This window comes from Lucilia sericata, unplaced genomic scaffold, assembly GCF_015586225.1.
Source record: "Lucilia sericata isolate MDLA Ls3-8-SP2 unplaced genomic scaffold, ASM1558622v1 Contig001793F_arrow, whole genome shotgun sequence".
Classification (NCBI taxonomy): Eukaryota; Metazoa; Arthropoda; class Insecta; order Diptera; family Calliphoridae; genus Lucilia; species Lucilia sericata.
This window is the reverse complement of record NW_023995692.1, coordinates 24960-42500: the sequence shown is the minus strand read 5'-3', so window position 1 is coordinate 42500 and position 17541 is coordinate 24960. Positions and strand designations below refer to the sequence as shown.

At 31.5% G+C, this 17541-nt stretch overlaps 1 protein-coding gene across 5 annotated transcripts in view; it reads left to right on the top strand.

Moving 5' to 3' along the window:
• Positions 1 to 16961, top strand: part of LOC119612672 — a 30067-nt gene extending 13106 nt beyond the window's left edge. For 2 of the 5 annotated variants that reach the window (XM_037968511.1, XM_037968510.1), the window contains 6 exons: positions 12209 to 12542; positions 12621 to 12724; positions 13068 to 13197; positions 13283 to 13499; positions 13638 to 13774; positions 16075 to 16954. In XM_037968511.1, the coding sequence (XP_037824439.1) occupies positions 12300 to 12542; positions 12621 to 12724; positions 13068 to 13197; positions 13283 to 13499; positions 13638 to 13774; positions 16075 to 16728 (1485 nt within the window). In that variant the 5' untranslated portion in view covers positions 12209 to 12299 and the 3' untranslated portion in view covers positions 16729 to 16954. Of the gene's footprint in view, positions 1 to 12208; positions 12543 to 12620; positions 12725 to 13067; positions 13198 to 13282; positions 13500 to 13637; positions 13775 to 16074 lie in introns of all 5 variants that reach the window. The other 3 variants (XM_037968513.1, XM_037968509.1, XM_037968512.1) reach the window with 3 other exon arrangements.
• The last annotated feature ends 580 nt before the right edge of the window (positions 16962 to 17541 follow it).

Sequence of the window (17541 nt, the reverse complement as noted above, 5' to 3'; positions counted from 1 at the left end):
TATTAAATATTTAGTTTAAGTCTCAGTTTTTATTTAGTTGCTTTTATTATTGAGTTATAGAAATTTATTTTGATTGCTTCATAAATTGCCTTTATTTGCTGATAGTTGTCGCCATAAACGTCCGTCTCTAGTTTGTACTTTTCTAGAGTAATTAACTATATATAAACATATTTTTAAGTAGGTTTGAGAATTTCCCTTTTATTTGAATTATTAAAAATTACCCTGCAGTTTTAAAGGTACTAGTTACTTTTAGCTTTACTGGTATCCTTTAAAGTAGATAAACACCAAAGTATATTTATACCTATACTTTTCCCACGTATAAGCTGAATAGGTTCGATTTCAAATTTTCAAAAATTGTATAAATGTTATATCCCTAATATATATTACATCAGATCCGATAAAATACACCTGTCTCATATCGGGACTGTTATGCACTTCTTTATATGAAATATGTTATATAATGGAAAAGATCTTATATAATTCTCTAAGGTATTATTGATGAATTTTCAGAAATTTTGTTTATTTAGAGTTTTTCAATTAGTTTTCCAGAAGTATATAGTATTTGGAATAGCATCGCTGCCATTATAATTGGATCTTATTTCGATGAAAACCTGGCAATGAAAAAGAGATTCTAGTGAATTACTGCTTCATTCGTTTTATTCCGTTCTTTTAATTTTGTAAAAGTGTACCCGTTACATTGTGTTTCCCCTTAGAATACGTGCCGTCTAACTAATATCGGACTTGCTTATTCTGTGGAGACTTCTTGACATTCTCTCGATAGAGTCACCTCATAGAATCTTTGTTGTTCTGCCATTTAATTTGTCCAAGTAACCATATGAGATTCTCTTTCCCTGGATTTATACCACAACAAATCCAAAGAAATATCCATAGGCCACTATCGGGCCTTTTGTAAACTCCTTTAAATGAAAAATTTTGGTGGGAAAAACGTCATAAATCGATTATCAAAGAAACTCAGTTACTGAAATGTAGTCCCTTAGAATTTCCCAATTAGTGTTCTTAAAAGATGCTATATCGGATCTACAATCGCTCCAACGAAGGGCTGGCTATGTCAAAGAAAGTGTTCTAGCGATTTACTGACCTATTCACATGCTCTACGTTTGCAGAGGAAAAAAACCGGTAGAAAAGTGCCGAAATTGATACAATCCGTTGTTAAACATTTAGAGAACGGATGTGTATAAAATTTAAATAACACCCAGTTATCATTTTAACAACCACCGTTGTAATTTTTGTAATTTTGAAAATGCAACGTTGTCATTGCAACATACATTCTTGTCATTTCGTTTACGCTTTGTGTCATTTCGGCAATGCATCGTTGTGATTTCGACAACGAAACGTTGTCATTTCCACAACGCAACGTTCTGTTGGACAACATAGCGTTGTCATTTTGGTAACATATTATTATTATTTTTTTTTTTTTGTTGATTTGAGAACGTCGTGTATTTTTTATATTTTTGTTGTTGACTTTGACAACAGATGTTATTGACAAATTAAAAACTCTTTGGTGTCAATTTGTTACCAGGCGTGTATAATTTTTAAACGTCTTGTTTCCCTCTGTGTAGTTAAGCGTTCATAATATTAACCCTGGATTGACTCAATGTAAGGTGGTTTCTTGATCCATTTTCTTTGGGGTCCACCTATAGGTTGTCGCCCATATTTTTAATTCAGCTCTCGTAGCGTCAAACGGTACTAAAGATTTTTTCATTGCTGATTATTCGCGAGTGTCCTGGTAACCCTATGATACAGAGTTTATCTGGCTAATTTTGTGATTAGGAAGATGATAGTCTTACAGGCCCGTTTTGTCTGCCAGTATAGAGCCATCCGTATAATAAAGGACTCATTCGGATATTTTATCTAATGTTCCGCTAGATCATATTTTATCTGACAACAGTGTCCCAAAGTTGCCAAACAATACCGTTTGTAACACATCGAAATATTGATCATAGATTAAAAATAAGCACATAAATATCCCTATAAGATTCTGCAGCAAATCTGTGTCCTTCACTCTGTTCTACAAATGGTCTTAACTCCCACACAAATTGCCTCCCGGAATATAAATTAATTGTGATAAAATTGTGCACAAGCTAACTCTAAGTATGATTTCAGAAATTATACGGGAAAGTGTGTCAACAAATCGTGCCATATTTTATCCTAGACATACATATATAGAGCCACCCCCAGACCAATTCATTGCATTTTCGAAATTTTCCACTTAAAAAAGTAAAAATTTTATCAAAATATTTTTTATTGAAAACAACATACAGACAGATATAGTAATAATAGGGATCTACTATATATAATATCGTGGGCAGAGATACAAGCCGAGACGGCTCAAATCGGCGGCGGCTGGCCGCCGGTAATATTTAACAAGCCGCGCCGCCGCCGACTTCTTTCAGCTCAAAAGCTAAGCCGGCTTAAACGTAGCCGCTGATAAAGATTGGAATCGCACATGTCTTTCAGAAAATAATTTCACCAATTTGAAAAGAGTTGCCACTATTTTAAATTCTTATGGCAAATTCAAAAGAGTTGCCACACAATATTGTGCTAATATTAAAATAGTGATAACTACTATAATAATGTCCATTTTCTGCAGAAAAAACTTATATAGAGGTTTCTATATAACAGACTATTATACAGAGATTTTTCAATATAATAAACGCTTATAAGGTCAATTTCTGAAGAAAAAGTTAAATTGAGCCGACAATTTAGCCGCCGCCGATATTTTCTATAATAAGCCGCCGACCTAAAATGGTTGCGCCGCCGCCGCCGATCATTTTGCATCGGCTTGTATCTCTGATCGTGGGTCTAATATCAAAATTGTAATGTATTACAGACAGAATGATAAAATCAATTAGTGGGTATAATATTATTAAACAATACAAATTCTGAATGGGAAAAAAGTTAATATGATTTCATTTGTCCCTCGGGAACTGGTTTTTTGAACTGTCGATCATTCACTATTATTACGTACGGAGCGAATGCAAACAAACAAATAATTATAAATTCAACAACCTACATTTGTTTGAATAAAAATTATAAATTATTTTACAAGTGCATTTTAAAGCTACAATAAAACATTGATAAATGTTTCTTTTGATTGTTTTATCAAGACCGCATCCCTCTTGAATTGATTTTATAAAAAGTGTTGTCAAGTTTTAATTATAGTTTTTAAGCTTTATTTGTTGAAAACTGTTGGGATTTGAAATTGCAAATCAATTTGAAGAAAAACCCAATCCGAACAAAAATAAGTAGTTATTCACCTAATAAGTAAGTGCTTACCGGGTAATTGAAGTTTTTTATGGATAGCTTTTCTCATTGATGGGGTAGGATATAGACGATTATACCTTTATACATAAGATTTGGGATTGTTTTAAAAAGTTTATAAAAATTACAAAAACCAATATTAATTTAAGATTAAAAATATTGATACAATGCAGATTATTAAAAACCTCTACTAAACTTAATTCTCCATAAAAACTTGTTTTATACATTAATAAATTTACACTGGAAACCAAATGATTAAATTTATTAATAAATGTAAATATATTAATGACATAAAACCACAGTGAATCATCATTGGCTATATTGACACATATGACACAAATGTCAAAAATATTTTAACAAAAATAAAACAGCTTATTTGTCATTACCTTTAACAGAGTAATGAATACATTATCAATCAATTGTTTAAATCTAATATTACAATATATTTTTTTTAATAAACCCCCCCCCCCCGTTCTGTTCTCCCTTCACCCTAGTATTTCCTTACTTTTAATATTTATTCTCTAAGTATTTTTTTATTGTTATTTGATTACATTTACAAAATTTTTGAATAGTTTTGTATCAAGATGAAAATAGTGAATACAAATAAATCAAGTGTTAATTGAAACAAAAAACTCAGCTTAAATGTTATTTTCTTTGAAGTTAAAAAAACGTTCTAAGATTGAAATACACGAATTAATAAATCACGAGTTAAATAATAATGAGAGTGCCCTACGGCTGGTCATAGAGGCAAGAGGGGATATTTTATAAGTAACTGTACTACGAATGATGAATCATGATTTTTAAATAACAAAATTTACAACAATTTTTGTATAATGACTGAATCTGATACCATTTCTTTACTTTGAGTCCAATAATGATTCATAATACTGAATTAATTGATCAATAAATCGGATTTATAATGCAAGATACGATTTCAAATAAAGATAGTCCATAGTCTAGTCTATAGCCCAGTCTATAGTCCAGTCTATAGTCTAGTCTATAGTCTAGTCTATAGTCTAGTCTATAGTCTAGTCTATAGTCTAGTCTATAGTCTAGTCTATAGTCTAGTCTATAGTCTAGTCTATAGTCTAGTCTATAGTCTAGTCTATAGTCTAGTCTATAGTCTAGTCTATAGTCTAGTCTATAGTCTAGTCTATAGTCTAGTCTATAGTCTAGTCTATAGTCTAGTCTATAGTCTAGTCTATAGTCTAGTCTATAGTCTAGTCTATAGTCTAGTCTATAGTCTAGTCTATAGTCTAGTCTATAGTCTAGTCTATAGTCTAGTCTATAGTCTAGTCTATAGTCTAGTCTATAGTCTAGTCTATAGTCTAGTCTATAGTCTAGTCTATAGTCTAGTCTATAGTCTAGTCTATAGTCTAGTCTATAGTCTAGTCTATAGTCTAGTCTATAGTCTAGTCTATAGTCTAGTCTATAGTCTAGTCTATAGTCTAGTCTATAGTCTAGTCTATAGTCTAGTCTATAGTCTAGTCTATAGTCTAGTCTATAGTCTAGTCTATAGTCTAGTCTATAGTCTAGTCTATAGTCTAGTCTATAGTCTAGTCTATAGTCTAGTCTATAGTCTAGTCTATAGTCTAGTCTATAGTCTAGTCTATAGTCTAGTCTATAGTCTAGTCTATAGTCTAGTCTATAGTCTAGTCTATAGTCTAGTCTATAGTCTAGTCTAGTCTAGTCTATAGTCTAGTCTATAGTCTAGTCTATAGTCTAGTCTATAGTCTAGTCTATAGTCTAGTCTATAGTCTAGTCTATAGTCTAGTCTATAGTCTAGTCTATAGTCTAGTCTATAGTCTAGTCTATAGTCTAGTCTATAGTCTAGTTTATAGTCTAGTCTATAGTCTAGTCTATAGTCTAGTCTATAGTCTAGTCTATAGTCTAGTCTATAGTCTAGTCTATAGTCTAGTCTATAGTCTCTATAGTCTAGTCTATAGTCTAGTCTATAGTCTAGTCTATAGTCTAGTCTATAGTCTAGTCTATAGTCTAGTCTATAGTCTAGTCTATAGTCTAGTCTATAGTCTAGTCTATAGTCTAGTCTATAGTCTAGTCTATAGTCTAGTCTATAGTCTAGTCTATAGTCTAGTCTATAGTCTAGTCTATAGTCTAGTCTATAGTCTAGTCTATAGTCTAGTCTATAGTCTAGTCTATAGTCTAGTCTATAGTCTAGTCTATAGTCTAGTCTATAGTCTAGTCTATAGTCTAGTTTATAGTCTAGTCTATAGTCTAGTCTATAGTCTAGTCTATAGTCTAGTCTATAGTCTAGTCTATAGTCTAGTCTATAGTCTAGTCTATAGTCTAGTCTATAGTCTAGTCTATAGTCTAGTCTATAGTCTAGTCTATAGTCTAGTCTATAGTCTAGTCTATGGTCTAGTCTATATAGTCTAGTCATAGTCTAGTCTATAGTCTAGTCTATAGTCCTAGTCTATAGTCTAGTCTATAGTCTTAGTCTATAGTCTAGTCTATGTCTAGTCTATAGGTCTAGTCTATAGTCTAGTCTATAGTCTAGTCTATGTCTAGTCTATAGTCTAGTCCTATAGTCTAGTCTATAGTCTAGTCTATAGTCTAGTCTATAGTCTAGGTCTATGTCTATCTAGGTCTAGTCTATAGTCTAGTCTATAGTCTAGTCTATAGTCTAGACTATAGTCTAGTCTATAGTCTAGTCTATAGTTTAGGTATAGTCTAGTCTATAGTCTAGTCTATAGTCTAGTCTATAGTCTAGTCTATAGTCTAGTCTATAGTCTAGTCTATAGTCTAGTCTATAGTCTAGTCTATAGTCTAGTACTATAGTCTAGTCTATAGTCTAGTCTATAGTCTAGTCTAAGTAGTCTAGTCTTAGTCTAGTCTATAGTCTAGTCTATAGTCTAGTCTATAGTCTAGTCTATAGTCTAGTCTATAGTCTAGTCTATAGTCTAGTCTATAGTCTAGTCTATAGTCTAGTCTATAGTCTTAGTCTATAGTCTAGTCTATAGTCTAGTCTATGTCTAGTCTATAGTCTAGTCTATAGTCTAGTCTATAGTCTAGTCTATAGTCTAGTCTATAGTCTAGTCTATAGTCTAGTCTATAGTCTAGTCTATAGTCTAGTCTATAGTCTATTCTATAGTCTAGTCTATAGTCTAGTCTATAGTCTAGTCTTTAGTCTAGTCTATAGTCTAGTCTATAGTCTAGTCTTTAGTCTAGTCTATAGTCTAGTCTATAGTCTAGTCTTTAGTCTAGTCTATAGTCTAGTCTATAGTCTAGTCTATAGTCTAGTCTATAGTCTAGTCTTTAGTCTAGTCTATAGTCTAGTCTATAGTCTAGTCTTTAGTCTAGTCTATAGTCTAGTCTATAGTCTAGTCTTTAGTCTAGTCTTTAGTCTAGTCTATAGCCTAGTCTATAGTCTAGTCTATAGTCTAGTCTATAGTCTAGTCTTTAGTCTAGTCTATAGTCTAGTCTATAGTCTAGTCTATAGTCCAGTCTATAATCTAGTCTATAGTATAGTTTATAGTCCAGTCTATAGTCTAGTTTATATTCCAGTCTATAGTTTAGTCTATAGTTTAGTCAATAGTATAGTCTATAGTCTAGTCGATAGTATAGTTTATAGTCTAGTCGATAGTCTAGTCTATTCTATTAAGTTTAAGATTAACACTAGCGTTATAAATTGTCTCAATTCATATAATAAAATAAACATACCACCCATTTTTTGTAGTTACTACTTACTAGAATAAATTTAAAATAGATCAAGTTTTAACAACTTTTTAAAAACGAAAATTTATATTCTCGCCACAAATTGAAATTCAATATTTATGATTATAAAATAAATTACAATTTGGTTACATGTATGTATAACCCCCAATTAGGTTGCAGTCAATCCCCACAATAAATTTGTGTTTGTTTTCAAATTTCTGTATGAAATTTTCTAATTAAAGCAATACTCATTTATGTATAAACCGGAGAACTCTAACAGAATTGAGCCCGAGTGGAAATTATAGTTTTTATTGATGTAATTGAAACTTTATTCTCGTATGTGTGTCATCTTGAATTAGTTTCTTCTTTTAGAAAATAATAATCCGCGCACATGAAATCGTCACATAGTTAAATCCAAAAATGTGAAAAAAATATTTTTATACCCACGACAGTTGTTTGATAGTTATGAGTAAATATGTACAGAAAAACCATCTTTGTTTAATAAATAATTGTCTTGAGATGAAGAAGAAGCAGAAAAAAATTATTGAAATAATTTATGTATGACGTTTGAAGCAGCATAAAATAATTCAAAGCACAGCATGTGAGTGGGTAGTTAGAACACAATGGGTACGTTAAGCGACAAAAGAATCTAAACTTGATTAGTATTAGAACTAGTTCTAATATGTTGAATATATTTTCAGTTGCGTTACTAATTTCGGTTTTTTAAATCAAATCAAAAATTCTAACTTTTTCTAAATATCTACTGTCGTCTGTCGCTATAAATGTGTTTCTCTTCTTACCCCACATCTAATTGCTCTTTCATGACATGTGCAATGAACCTCAATAAGAAATAGCTTGAAAATAAAATGAAAAAAATACAAAATAACTTAGAGAAGACGTAACAAATGATCACAACAAATCAACACAGCAGTACGATCATCTTCAACGCTGTCATCCTAAAAACACACCTTAAAACATGAGACACAACACAAAGCGGGTACGCGGAACAGATCGGCGTGCAAGCAGAAAATAAAAAATAATGGCACAAAACTACAATATGCACTTTAAAGTGCAAAAAAGCGCAGCATCCTCTAAATAAAATCAAAACAACAAAAATCTATTGAATATAGTTCATTGTAGTACAAGTATTAAGGTCAAAGAGTGAAGAGTTTTAAAATAAAATATTGGAAATAAAAAATTACTTTAACATTGTGAAAATTTTGAATTAACGAGTAATGGTAGTCAGAAAGAAGAGAGAGGTGCGATCGGAAAGGTGTTAATTTAACAAAAATACTTAGTATGTAAATATAATTTAGTTCATTTATAGTTTATTTTCATTAACAAATCTCAAGTCTTTAGGAATCTGAACTTTAAACAAGAAATTAACATTGACTATTTAAGTAAATCAAGGGCGAGAGGGTTTGATCAAGGGGAGATCATTGGCGATTATGTCAGTTTTAAGCCATATATGAACTTTATTCATCAATTATCGCTTAAAGTAAATAAATAGATAAGAGATTGCAAGAGTATGTTGGAGAATAACAAGGTAAAGGGATAGTTATCAGGAATGGAAAATTCAGTACTATAGTACTTTCTCCAGCCAAGACTAATCAATAGTCAAATCTACAATTAAGTTAAATGGTCTTTAGTCTAGACTATAGTCACGTCTATAGTCAAGTTCATACTCTAGTCTATTGTCTAATATATAGTTTGGTTTATAGTCTTGTGTAGACTTGTCTATAGTCTAGTCTACAGTCTTGTCTATGGTCTAGTTTAGTCTATAAAATAGTATATAATCTCAATAGTTTAGATTATAGTCTTCAACAGTCTAGATTATAGTCGAGACTATAGTCTAGTTTGTAGTATAGTCTGTAGTCTATTCTATAATCTAGTGTATAGTCTAGTCTATAGTCTAGTCTAGTCTAGTCTATAGTCTAGTCTATAGTCTAGTCCAGTGTAGTCTAGTCTAGTCTATAGTCTAGTCTAGTCTATAATCTAGTCTAGTCTAGTCTGTATATAGTCTAGTCTATAGTTTACTCTGTAGTCTAGTCTGTATATAGTCTAGTCTATAGTAAAGTCTATAGTCTAGTCTATAGTCTAGTCTATAGTCTAGTCTATAGTCTAGTCTATAGTCTAGTCTATAGTCTAGTCTATAGTCTAGTCTAGTATATAGTCTAGTCTATAGTCTAGTCTATAGTCTAGTCTATAGTCTAGTCTATAGTCTAGTCTATAGTCTAGTCTATAGTCTAGTCTATAGTCTAGTCTATAGTCTAGTCTATAGTCTATTCTATAGTCTAGTCTATAGTCTAGTCTAATCTATAGTCTAGTCTATAGTCTAGTCTAATCTATAGTCTAGTCTAATCTATAGTCTAGTCTAGTCTATAGTCTAGTCTATAGTCTAGTCTATAGTCTAGTCTATAGTCTAGTCTATAGTCTAGTCTATAGTCTAGTCTATAGTCTAGTCTATAGTCTAGTCTATAGTCTAGTCTATAGTCTAGTCTATAGTCTAGTCTATAGTCTAGTCTATAGTCTAGTCTATAGTCTAGTCTATAGTCTAGTCTATAGTCTAGTCTATAGTCTAGTCTATAGTCTAGTCTATAGTCTAGTCTATAGTCTAGTCTATAGTCTAGTCTAGTCTAGTCTATAGTCTAGTCTATAGTCTAGTCTATAGTCTAGTCTATAGTCTAGTCTATAGTCTAGTCTATAGTCTAGTCTATAGTCTAGTCTATAGTCTAGTCTATAGTCTAGTCTATAGTCTAGTCTATAGTCTAGTCTATAGTCTAGTCTATAGTCTAGTCTATAGTCTAGTCTATAGTCTATAGTCTATAGTCTAGTCTATAGTCTAGTCTATAGTCTAGTCTATAGTTAGTCTATAGTCTATCTATAGTCCTAGTCTATAGTCTAGTCTATATCTAGTCTATAGTCTAGTCTATAGTCTAGTCTGTAGTCTAGTCTATAGTCTAGTCTATAGTCTAGTCTATGTCTAGTCTATAGTCTAGTCTATAGTCTAGTCTATAGTCTAGTCTATAGTCTAGTCTATAGTCTATGTCTATAGTCTAGTCTTAGTCTAGTCTATAGTCTAGTCTATAGTCTAGTCTATAGTCTAGTCTATAGTCAGTCTATAGTCTAGTCTATAGTCTAGTCTAATAGTCTAGTCTATAGTCTAGTCTATAGTCTAGTCTATAGGCTAGTCTAATAGTCTAGTCTATAGTCTAGTCTATAGTCTAGTCTATAGTCTAGTCTATAGTCTAGTCTATAAGTCCTAGTCTATAGTCTAGTCCTATAGTCTAGTCTATAGTCTAGTCTATAGTCTAGTCTATAGTCTAGTCTATAGTCTATCTATAGTCTAGTCTAATAGTCCTAGTCTGATAGTCTAGCTATAGTCTAGTCTATAGTCTAGTCTATAGTCTAGGCTATAGTCTAGTCTATAGTCTAAGTCTATAGTCTAGTAGTCCAGTCTATAGTCTAGGCTATAGTCTAGTCCATAGTCTAGCCTATAGTCTAGTCTATAGTCTAGCCTATAGTCTAGTCTATAGTCTAGTCTATAGTCTAGTCTATAGTCTAGTCTTTAGTCTAGTCTATAGTCTAGTCTATAGTCTAGTCTATAGTCTAGTCTATAGTCTAGTCTATAGTCTAGTCTATAGTCTAGTCTATAGTCTAGTCTATAGTCTAGTCTATAGTCTAGTCTATAGTCTAGTCTATAGTCTAGTCTATAGTCTAGTCGATAATCTAGTCTATAGTCTAGTCTATAGTCTAGTCTGTAGTCTAGTCTATAGTCTAGTCTATAGTCTAGTCTATAGTCTAGTCTATAGTCTAGTCTATAGTCTAGTCTATAGTCTAGTCTATAGTCTAGTCTATAGTCTAGTCTATAGTCTAGTCTATAGTCTAGTCTATAGTCTAGTCTATAGTCTAGTCTATAGTCTAGTCTATAGTCTAGTCTATAGTCTAGTCTATAGTCTAGTCTATAGTCTAGTCTATAGTCTAGTCTATAGTCTAGTCTATAGTCTAGTCTATAGTCTAGTCTATAGTCTAGTCTATAGTCTAGTCTATAGTCTAGTCTATAGTCTAGTCTATAGTCTAGTCTATAGTCTAGTCTATAGTCTAGTCTATAGTCTAGTCTATAGTCTAGTCTATAGTCTAGTCTATAGTCTAGTCTATAGTCTAGTCTATAGTCTAGTCTATAGTCTAGTCTATAGTCTAGTCTATAGTCTAGTCTATAGTCTAGTCTATAGTCTAGTCTATAGTCTAGTCTATAGTCTAGTCTATAGTCTAGTCTATAGTCTAGTCTATAGTCTAGTCTATAGTCTAGTCTATAGTCTAGTCTATAGTCTAGTCTATAGTCTAGTCTAGTCTAGTCTAGTCTATAGTCTAGTCTATAGTCTAGTCTATAGTCTAGTCTAGTCTAGTCTAGTCTATAGTCTAGTCTATAGTCCAGTCTATAGTCTAGTCTATAGTCTAGTCTATAGTCTAGTCTATAGTCTAGTCTATAGTCTAGTCTATAGTCTAGTCTATAGTCTAGTCTATAGTCTAGTCTATAGTCTAGTCTATAGTCCAGTCTATAGTCCAATTTATATTCCATTCTATAATCCATTCTATAATCCAGTCAATAGACCTGTTTATAGTGTAGTGTATAGTCCAATCTATATAGTCTAGAGTCTTGTCTATAGTCCAGTCTATTATCTAATTTATAGTCTAGTCTATTGTATAGTCCAATGTCTAGTTTTTTTCTAGTCTTTATTGTAACCAGATATATGCTATTATCCGAGGTCATTTTTATTGCTTGGATAACACTTTGAAATAAACAATCTGGCAACTCTCAGTTATTTATTGCTCTGTTTTTTTACTTTCAAACATAAAAAAAATCAACTAAGCGTTAAATATTTGCATTTTAAATTTTTTTTAAAAATGTCTTAATATATAGACTAATTAAATACACAAACAACTAAACGAATGTCAACTTTATATAGGTACATACTTGTAAAACGTTTATACTTGGAATTAAGTGAAAAATTTAGCACAGCAAAAATCCCCCACTTTAATTATATTTAAAAAAAATTTCTTAAATCTTTCTTATTAAAATAATTATAACTTTTAAAAAATTTACTTAATATTGCTAATTAAATAATAACAACAAATGTTTAATTAAATTGACATTGTCTCATAGATGATGACAAGTTTATGCATGCCATAAAATGAAACAATTTGAGAACAAACATGTTAATAAGTATAATTTGATTTTTTTTCTTTTCAGAACCATAAATGTAGTGCTACGTGATTTGTTTAATCCTAACTAAAAAAAAACATCACATCCCCCTTTTCCCTTGGATTTTTTCTATGTAATCATGTCATTTTCTATGAATAAATTAAAATCCATTTTGCCTGGTACTCAAAATGGTTCTATGGGCTCGAAACGTCAATCGGAAAGTTTAGAACCTGAAATCGGGTTTCAAATATCAATAGAAGCCAATGCTAGTGAACAGAATGGTGCCAAAACCGTTATACCCGAGTTAAATGTAAATCTAATAGCAGCCCGCCATCTGCCGGCTTTGTTTGGCTTTAAAATTGTTCAGGGTTATTTGATCAAGGTAAGTGGCGAAGCTTTTAGTAAAGTCACAAACCTTTTATTATTTTATTTTTATGATGCTTTTTGTTTTGTTTTCTAGGTAAAGCTTTTCCCTGGCCATAAACGTTTGGATAGCAGCATACAAACAAATTCTTGGCCTAAGTTTAATGAAACCTTCAAATTTCCCTTGGCTCCAGATATCAAGTAAGTTTAGGCTAATATTATAAAAGATAAATTTTGAGGTAAAATCAATCAATTTAGGACGGATCAGGTGATTGATGTCTTAACTGAAATGCTTTTTATCAGAGACTATCAGAGAGGAACTGTAATTGGTTTAAGTTAGAAACAATTTGCTTTAAAATTGGGACTAATAAAATATTTACTTTAATTTTTAAAAGTGGCTTAAAATTAAAAAAAATATCAATGATTTATTTTCAAAAAATTACAACATTTCATACTTCTGATCACTTACACTCTCAAATCTATCAAATAATCAAATCAGTCAAATGTTTCCATAACTAAACAAACAATTTTCATATACACACAGACCCTCCTTGAAACATTCATCACGTCGTGGCAGCAAATCAGCAGCACTAACTGAATTTACGCCTGAAGAACTATTTGCTGGACAATTTGTGGTTTTTACAGTTTATGCATTATTGGAATTACCGCCAACGGTAAGTGGCAAAAAAATAAAAACAAATATGATTTTTATTAAAAATTATATAACAATTTTTCTTAACCATTTGCAATTTTTTTTAGTCATTTAATCGTTTTAGCAAAACATATCGTTCCTTAAAAGATAAAAGTTCAAATTTAATGCAAAATATATTTGAAACTAGTACCGAGAAACCGGCGAACGATGATAAGGAAAATAAAACCAAAGATCAGGAAAAGAAAACTAAACGTAAATCTCAAGATGTTAATCCAAGGGATTCTATGCCACCTTTGACTATCAGTGAATCGAGAAGAAATTTGGGTGAGTATTAAGGTTACCGCTTCTCTCTCACACACATTATACATACATACAAGCATTTAATTTTTAACTCTCAACTCTTAAATTAATTTCTTTTTCGTCTACACCTATTTTAATAGAAAAAATATTTGCTCTTTTTAGGTTCGGTTACCTGTTATTTGCAGCCTAAACTTTTCAAACGCAATTCTCGAGGCATGTTTGCCACCGAAGAACTCTGGATGCCTATTAAGGATATAACCACTACAGTTAAGAAACCCAGCAATGACAGCAATAATAATGTAAGTAAATGGGATAAATATGACATTTTGGGTAATTCAGAGGTAAAACAGGAGATATTAAAGGAACTGTGACTGATTTAAATCAGGGATCGTTGAAAAACTACGATATCTTTAACTTAAATCTGCACTAGATCCTAGTCTATAGACTAGAGTCTGGACTAAAGTCTAGACAATAGTCCATAGTCTGGGCTATGGTCAAGTCTATAGTCTAGACTACATTCTAGTCTATAGTCTGGACGACAGTTTAGTCTAAGTCTGAACTACAGTCTATAGACTAGAGTTTGGACTAAAGTCTAGTCTATAGTCAAGTCCATAGTCAAGTCCATGCTCAAGTCTATAGTCTAGACTATGGTCAAGTCTAAGTCTGGACAAAAGTCAAGTCTATAGTCTGGAATATACTCTAGTTTATATACTGGACTATAGTTTAGTTTATAGTGTAGACTATAGTCAACTATGTAGACTATGGTCAAGTCTATAATCTGGAATATTGTCTAGTCTACAGTGTGGAACAAAGTCTACTCTATAGTCTAGTCCATAGTCTGAACTATAGTCTAGTCTATGGTCTAGTCTATAGTCTAGTCTATAGTCTAGTCTATGGTCTAGTCTATAGTCTAGTCTATAGTCTAGTCTATGGTCTAGTCTATAGTCTAGTCTATAGTCTAGTCTATAGTCTAGTCTATAGTCTAGTCTATAGTCTAGTCTATAGTCTAGTCTATAGTCTAGTCTATAGTCTAGTCTATAGTCTAGTCTATAGTCTAGTCTATAGTCTAGTCTATAGTCTAGTCTATAGTCTAGTCTATAGTCTAGTCTATAGTCTAGTCTATAGTCTAGTCTATAGTCTAGTCTATAGTCTAGTCTATAGTCTAGTCTATAGTCTAGTCTATAGTCTAGTCTATAGTCTAGTCTATAGTCTAGTCTATAGTCTAGTCTATAGTCTAGTCTATAGTCTAGTCTATAGTCTAGTCTATAGTCTAGTCTATAGTCTAGTCTATAGTCTAGTCTATAGTCTAGTCTATAGTCTAGTCTATAGTCTAGTCTATAGTCTAGTCTATAGTCTAGTCTATAGTCTAGTCTATAGTCTAGTCTATAGTCTAGTCTATAGTCTAGTCTATAGTCTAGTCTATAGTCTAGTCTATAGTCTAGTCTATAGTCTAGTCTATAGTCTAGTCTATAGTCTAGTCTATAGTCTAGTCTATAGTCTAGTCTATAGTCTAGTCTAGTCTATAGTCTAGTCTATAGTCTAGTCTATAGTCTAGTCTATAGTCTAGTCTATAGTCTAGTCTATAGTCTAGTCTATAGTCTAGTCTATAGTCTAGTCTATAGTCTAGTCTATAGTCTAGTCTATAGTCTAGTCTATAGTCTAGTCTATAGTCTAGTCTATAGTCTAGTCTATAGTCTAGTCTATAGTCTAGTCTATAGTCTAGTCTATAGTCTAGTCTATAGTCTAGTCTATAGTCTAGTCTATAGTCTAGTCTATAGTCTAGTCTATAGTCTAGTCTATAGTATAGTCTATAGTCTAGTCTATAGTCTATAGTCTAGTCTATAGTCTAGTCTATAGTCTAGTCTAGTCTAGTCTAGTCTAGTCTATAGTCTAGTCTAGTCTAGTCTAGTCTATAGTCTAGTCTATAGTCTAGTCTATAGTCTAGTCTATAGTCTAGTCTATAGTCTAGTCTATAGTCTAGTCTATAGTCTAGTCTATAGTCTAGTCCACAGTCTAGTCTATAGTCTGGCCTATAGTCTATAATCGTACTTATGTTTAGTATAGGCTATAGCCTTTACTATAGTCTAGTCTATAGTCTGGACTATAGTCTGTACTATTGTCTACAGTCTGGACTATTGTTCATAGTCTACACTAGGAATCTAGCCTAGTCTATTGCCAGGGGTATTGAACAGTGTCAAATTAAAATTATAAACTTTTACATTTTTCAATAATTAAAAACTAATTATTCTATTAAAATGTCTATTTATATTGTATATTTAATAATATTTTTATCTTCAATTAAACAAATAAACTCAGTCACCTATTAAGTTATTAAAGCAAAAATTTTAAAATTATTAAGTGAAAGTTTCTTATTACATAAACAATAAAAAATATAAACAAACTAAAAACAACAGAAAATTATTTCAATTACTAAAGGTCAAGCTAGACTAAAATGTATATTTTCATAATTAACTGTTTAAGTTTGAAATTAAATTAAATTGTTAAACCATGCGTTTACTTTGTACAATAAAATTAAAAATATTTTCACAAAACAATATAAAATAAAGAAAAAAAAAAAAACTTTTTCTTTTTTTCTCAGCAGTTGGCTAACTCTACCAAAGGTGTTGTTGAACTTGTATTACAAATACAAGATTGCAGTGAACCCATTGATCCCACCCATAATGATAATGGCAGCACTATAAATATCGACTCTTCTACTCTGAGTCTTTCGAATGGCAAAGAGGGCAGCGGCAAATCGGCCCAATCATGGAATCGTATGACCTCCGAAATGAAACGTAAAATGGGTATGAGAAATGTTAATACCAAGACACCTCACGGTATGGTGCTTAAAATCACTACCGCACGCATGAGATGTACGAATAAGGTGAAAGATGAGCTAGAGGCCACTGCGGGTAGTGTTTATGTTAAGACTACGGTATTTGAACATGGCATTTATATTGATTCCTGGAAATCGGGAAATTTCTATCCTTCACTCTCTACTAAATGGGAGGTGGGCAATGTAGAGCCCACCATTTCAATACCCCTACAGAGTTTAGATAATTTAGATAATATTTTAATAAGAACGACATTGGCCACTAAGACAAAAATGGCTAAGAAATTAGTATTAGGCACTGTGGTAGTGGGTGGACCTTGCGCTGGTGCTTCGGTGAGCGATAGTGGTGCTGAGCATATGGCCACTCTGAGAGAGACAGCTTTAAATGAACGTGTTGCCATGTGGCATTGTTATCAATAGTAAAAAGTGTAATAAATATTTTTTGTAATATTTTTAATATTTTCTATTGTTTTTATTATTTATAATCATATATTTTTTATATATATTTTTTTTTGTTTAATTAATTGTTAACGTATCCAAATTTGAAAGAAAAATCAAAGCAATGAAAAGTATTTTATTAGTAAAAAAAATAATTTTTGATAAGAAATTTATATTAAATTTAATTTATTTTAAATAAAACGAAATTAGTAAACCAAAATCGTGTACCAGCGAAAGTGTTTTATTTCTGTAGAGAACAAACGTTTGTAGATAAAGACATTTGAAAGAGAACTAAGTAATGCTTTGACAAAAGAACTATGATTAATTTAATGACTATTTATTAACAGTCTTTTGATTGAATTTAGTAGGAGATTATTTTGAGACCTACTTACGATTGCTTTAAGTCAGATATCTATATAATTAATAGGCAAGACGATTTTTTGTGACCCCTTTTACTCTTACAGTATACATCTGATCTTGGCAAAAATTATATCATTTTAAAGGTATTTGTTCGCAGATGTGCACAATATATATATTAATGAGATCGGTTCAGAATTTTAGGAGCTATAAACGTTTAAAGTTGTTACTAATACATAGAAACAATAGTCACACGTACGTATTCTTGAAATTAAAAACAAACAAAGCAAGAAACAAAACAAAGAAAAAAGAGAGGAGAGTGCAGAAACGTTCAACTTCTCTGTTGCGGTTTTCTTTTTGTATTTTGCATGATATTTGTTTTTGTTGTTTTTAATAAGATTTTTGTAAACAAATAAGTATGTAAACAGGCTTAGGCAA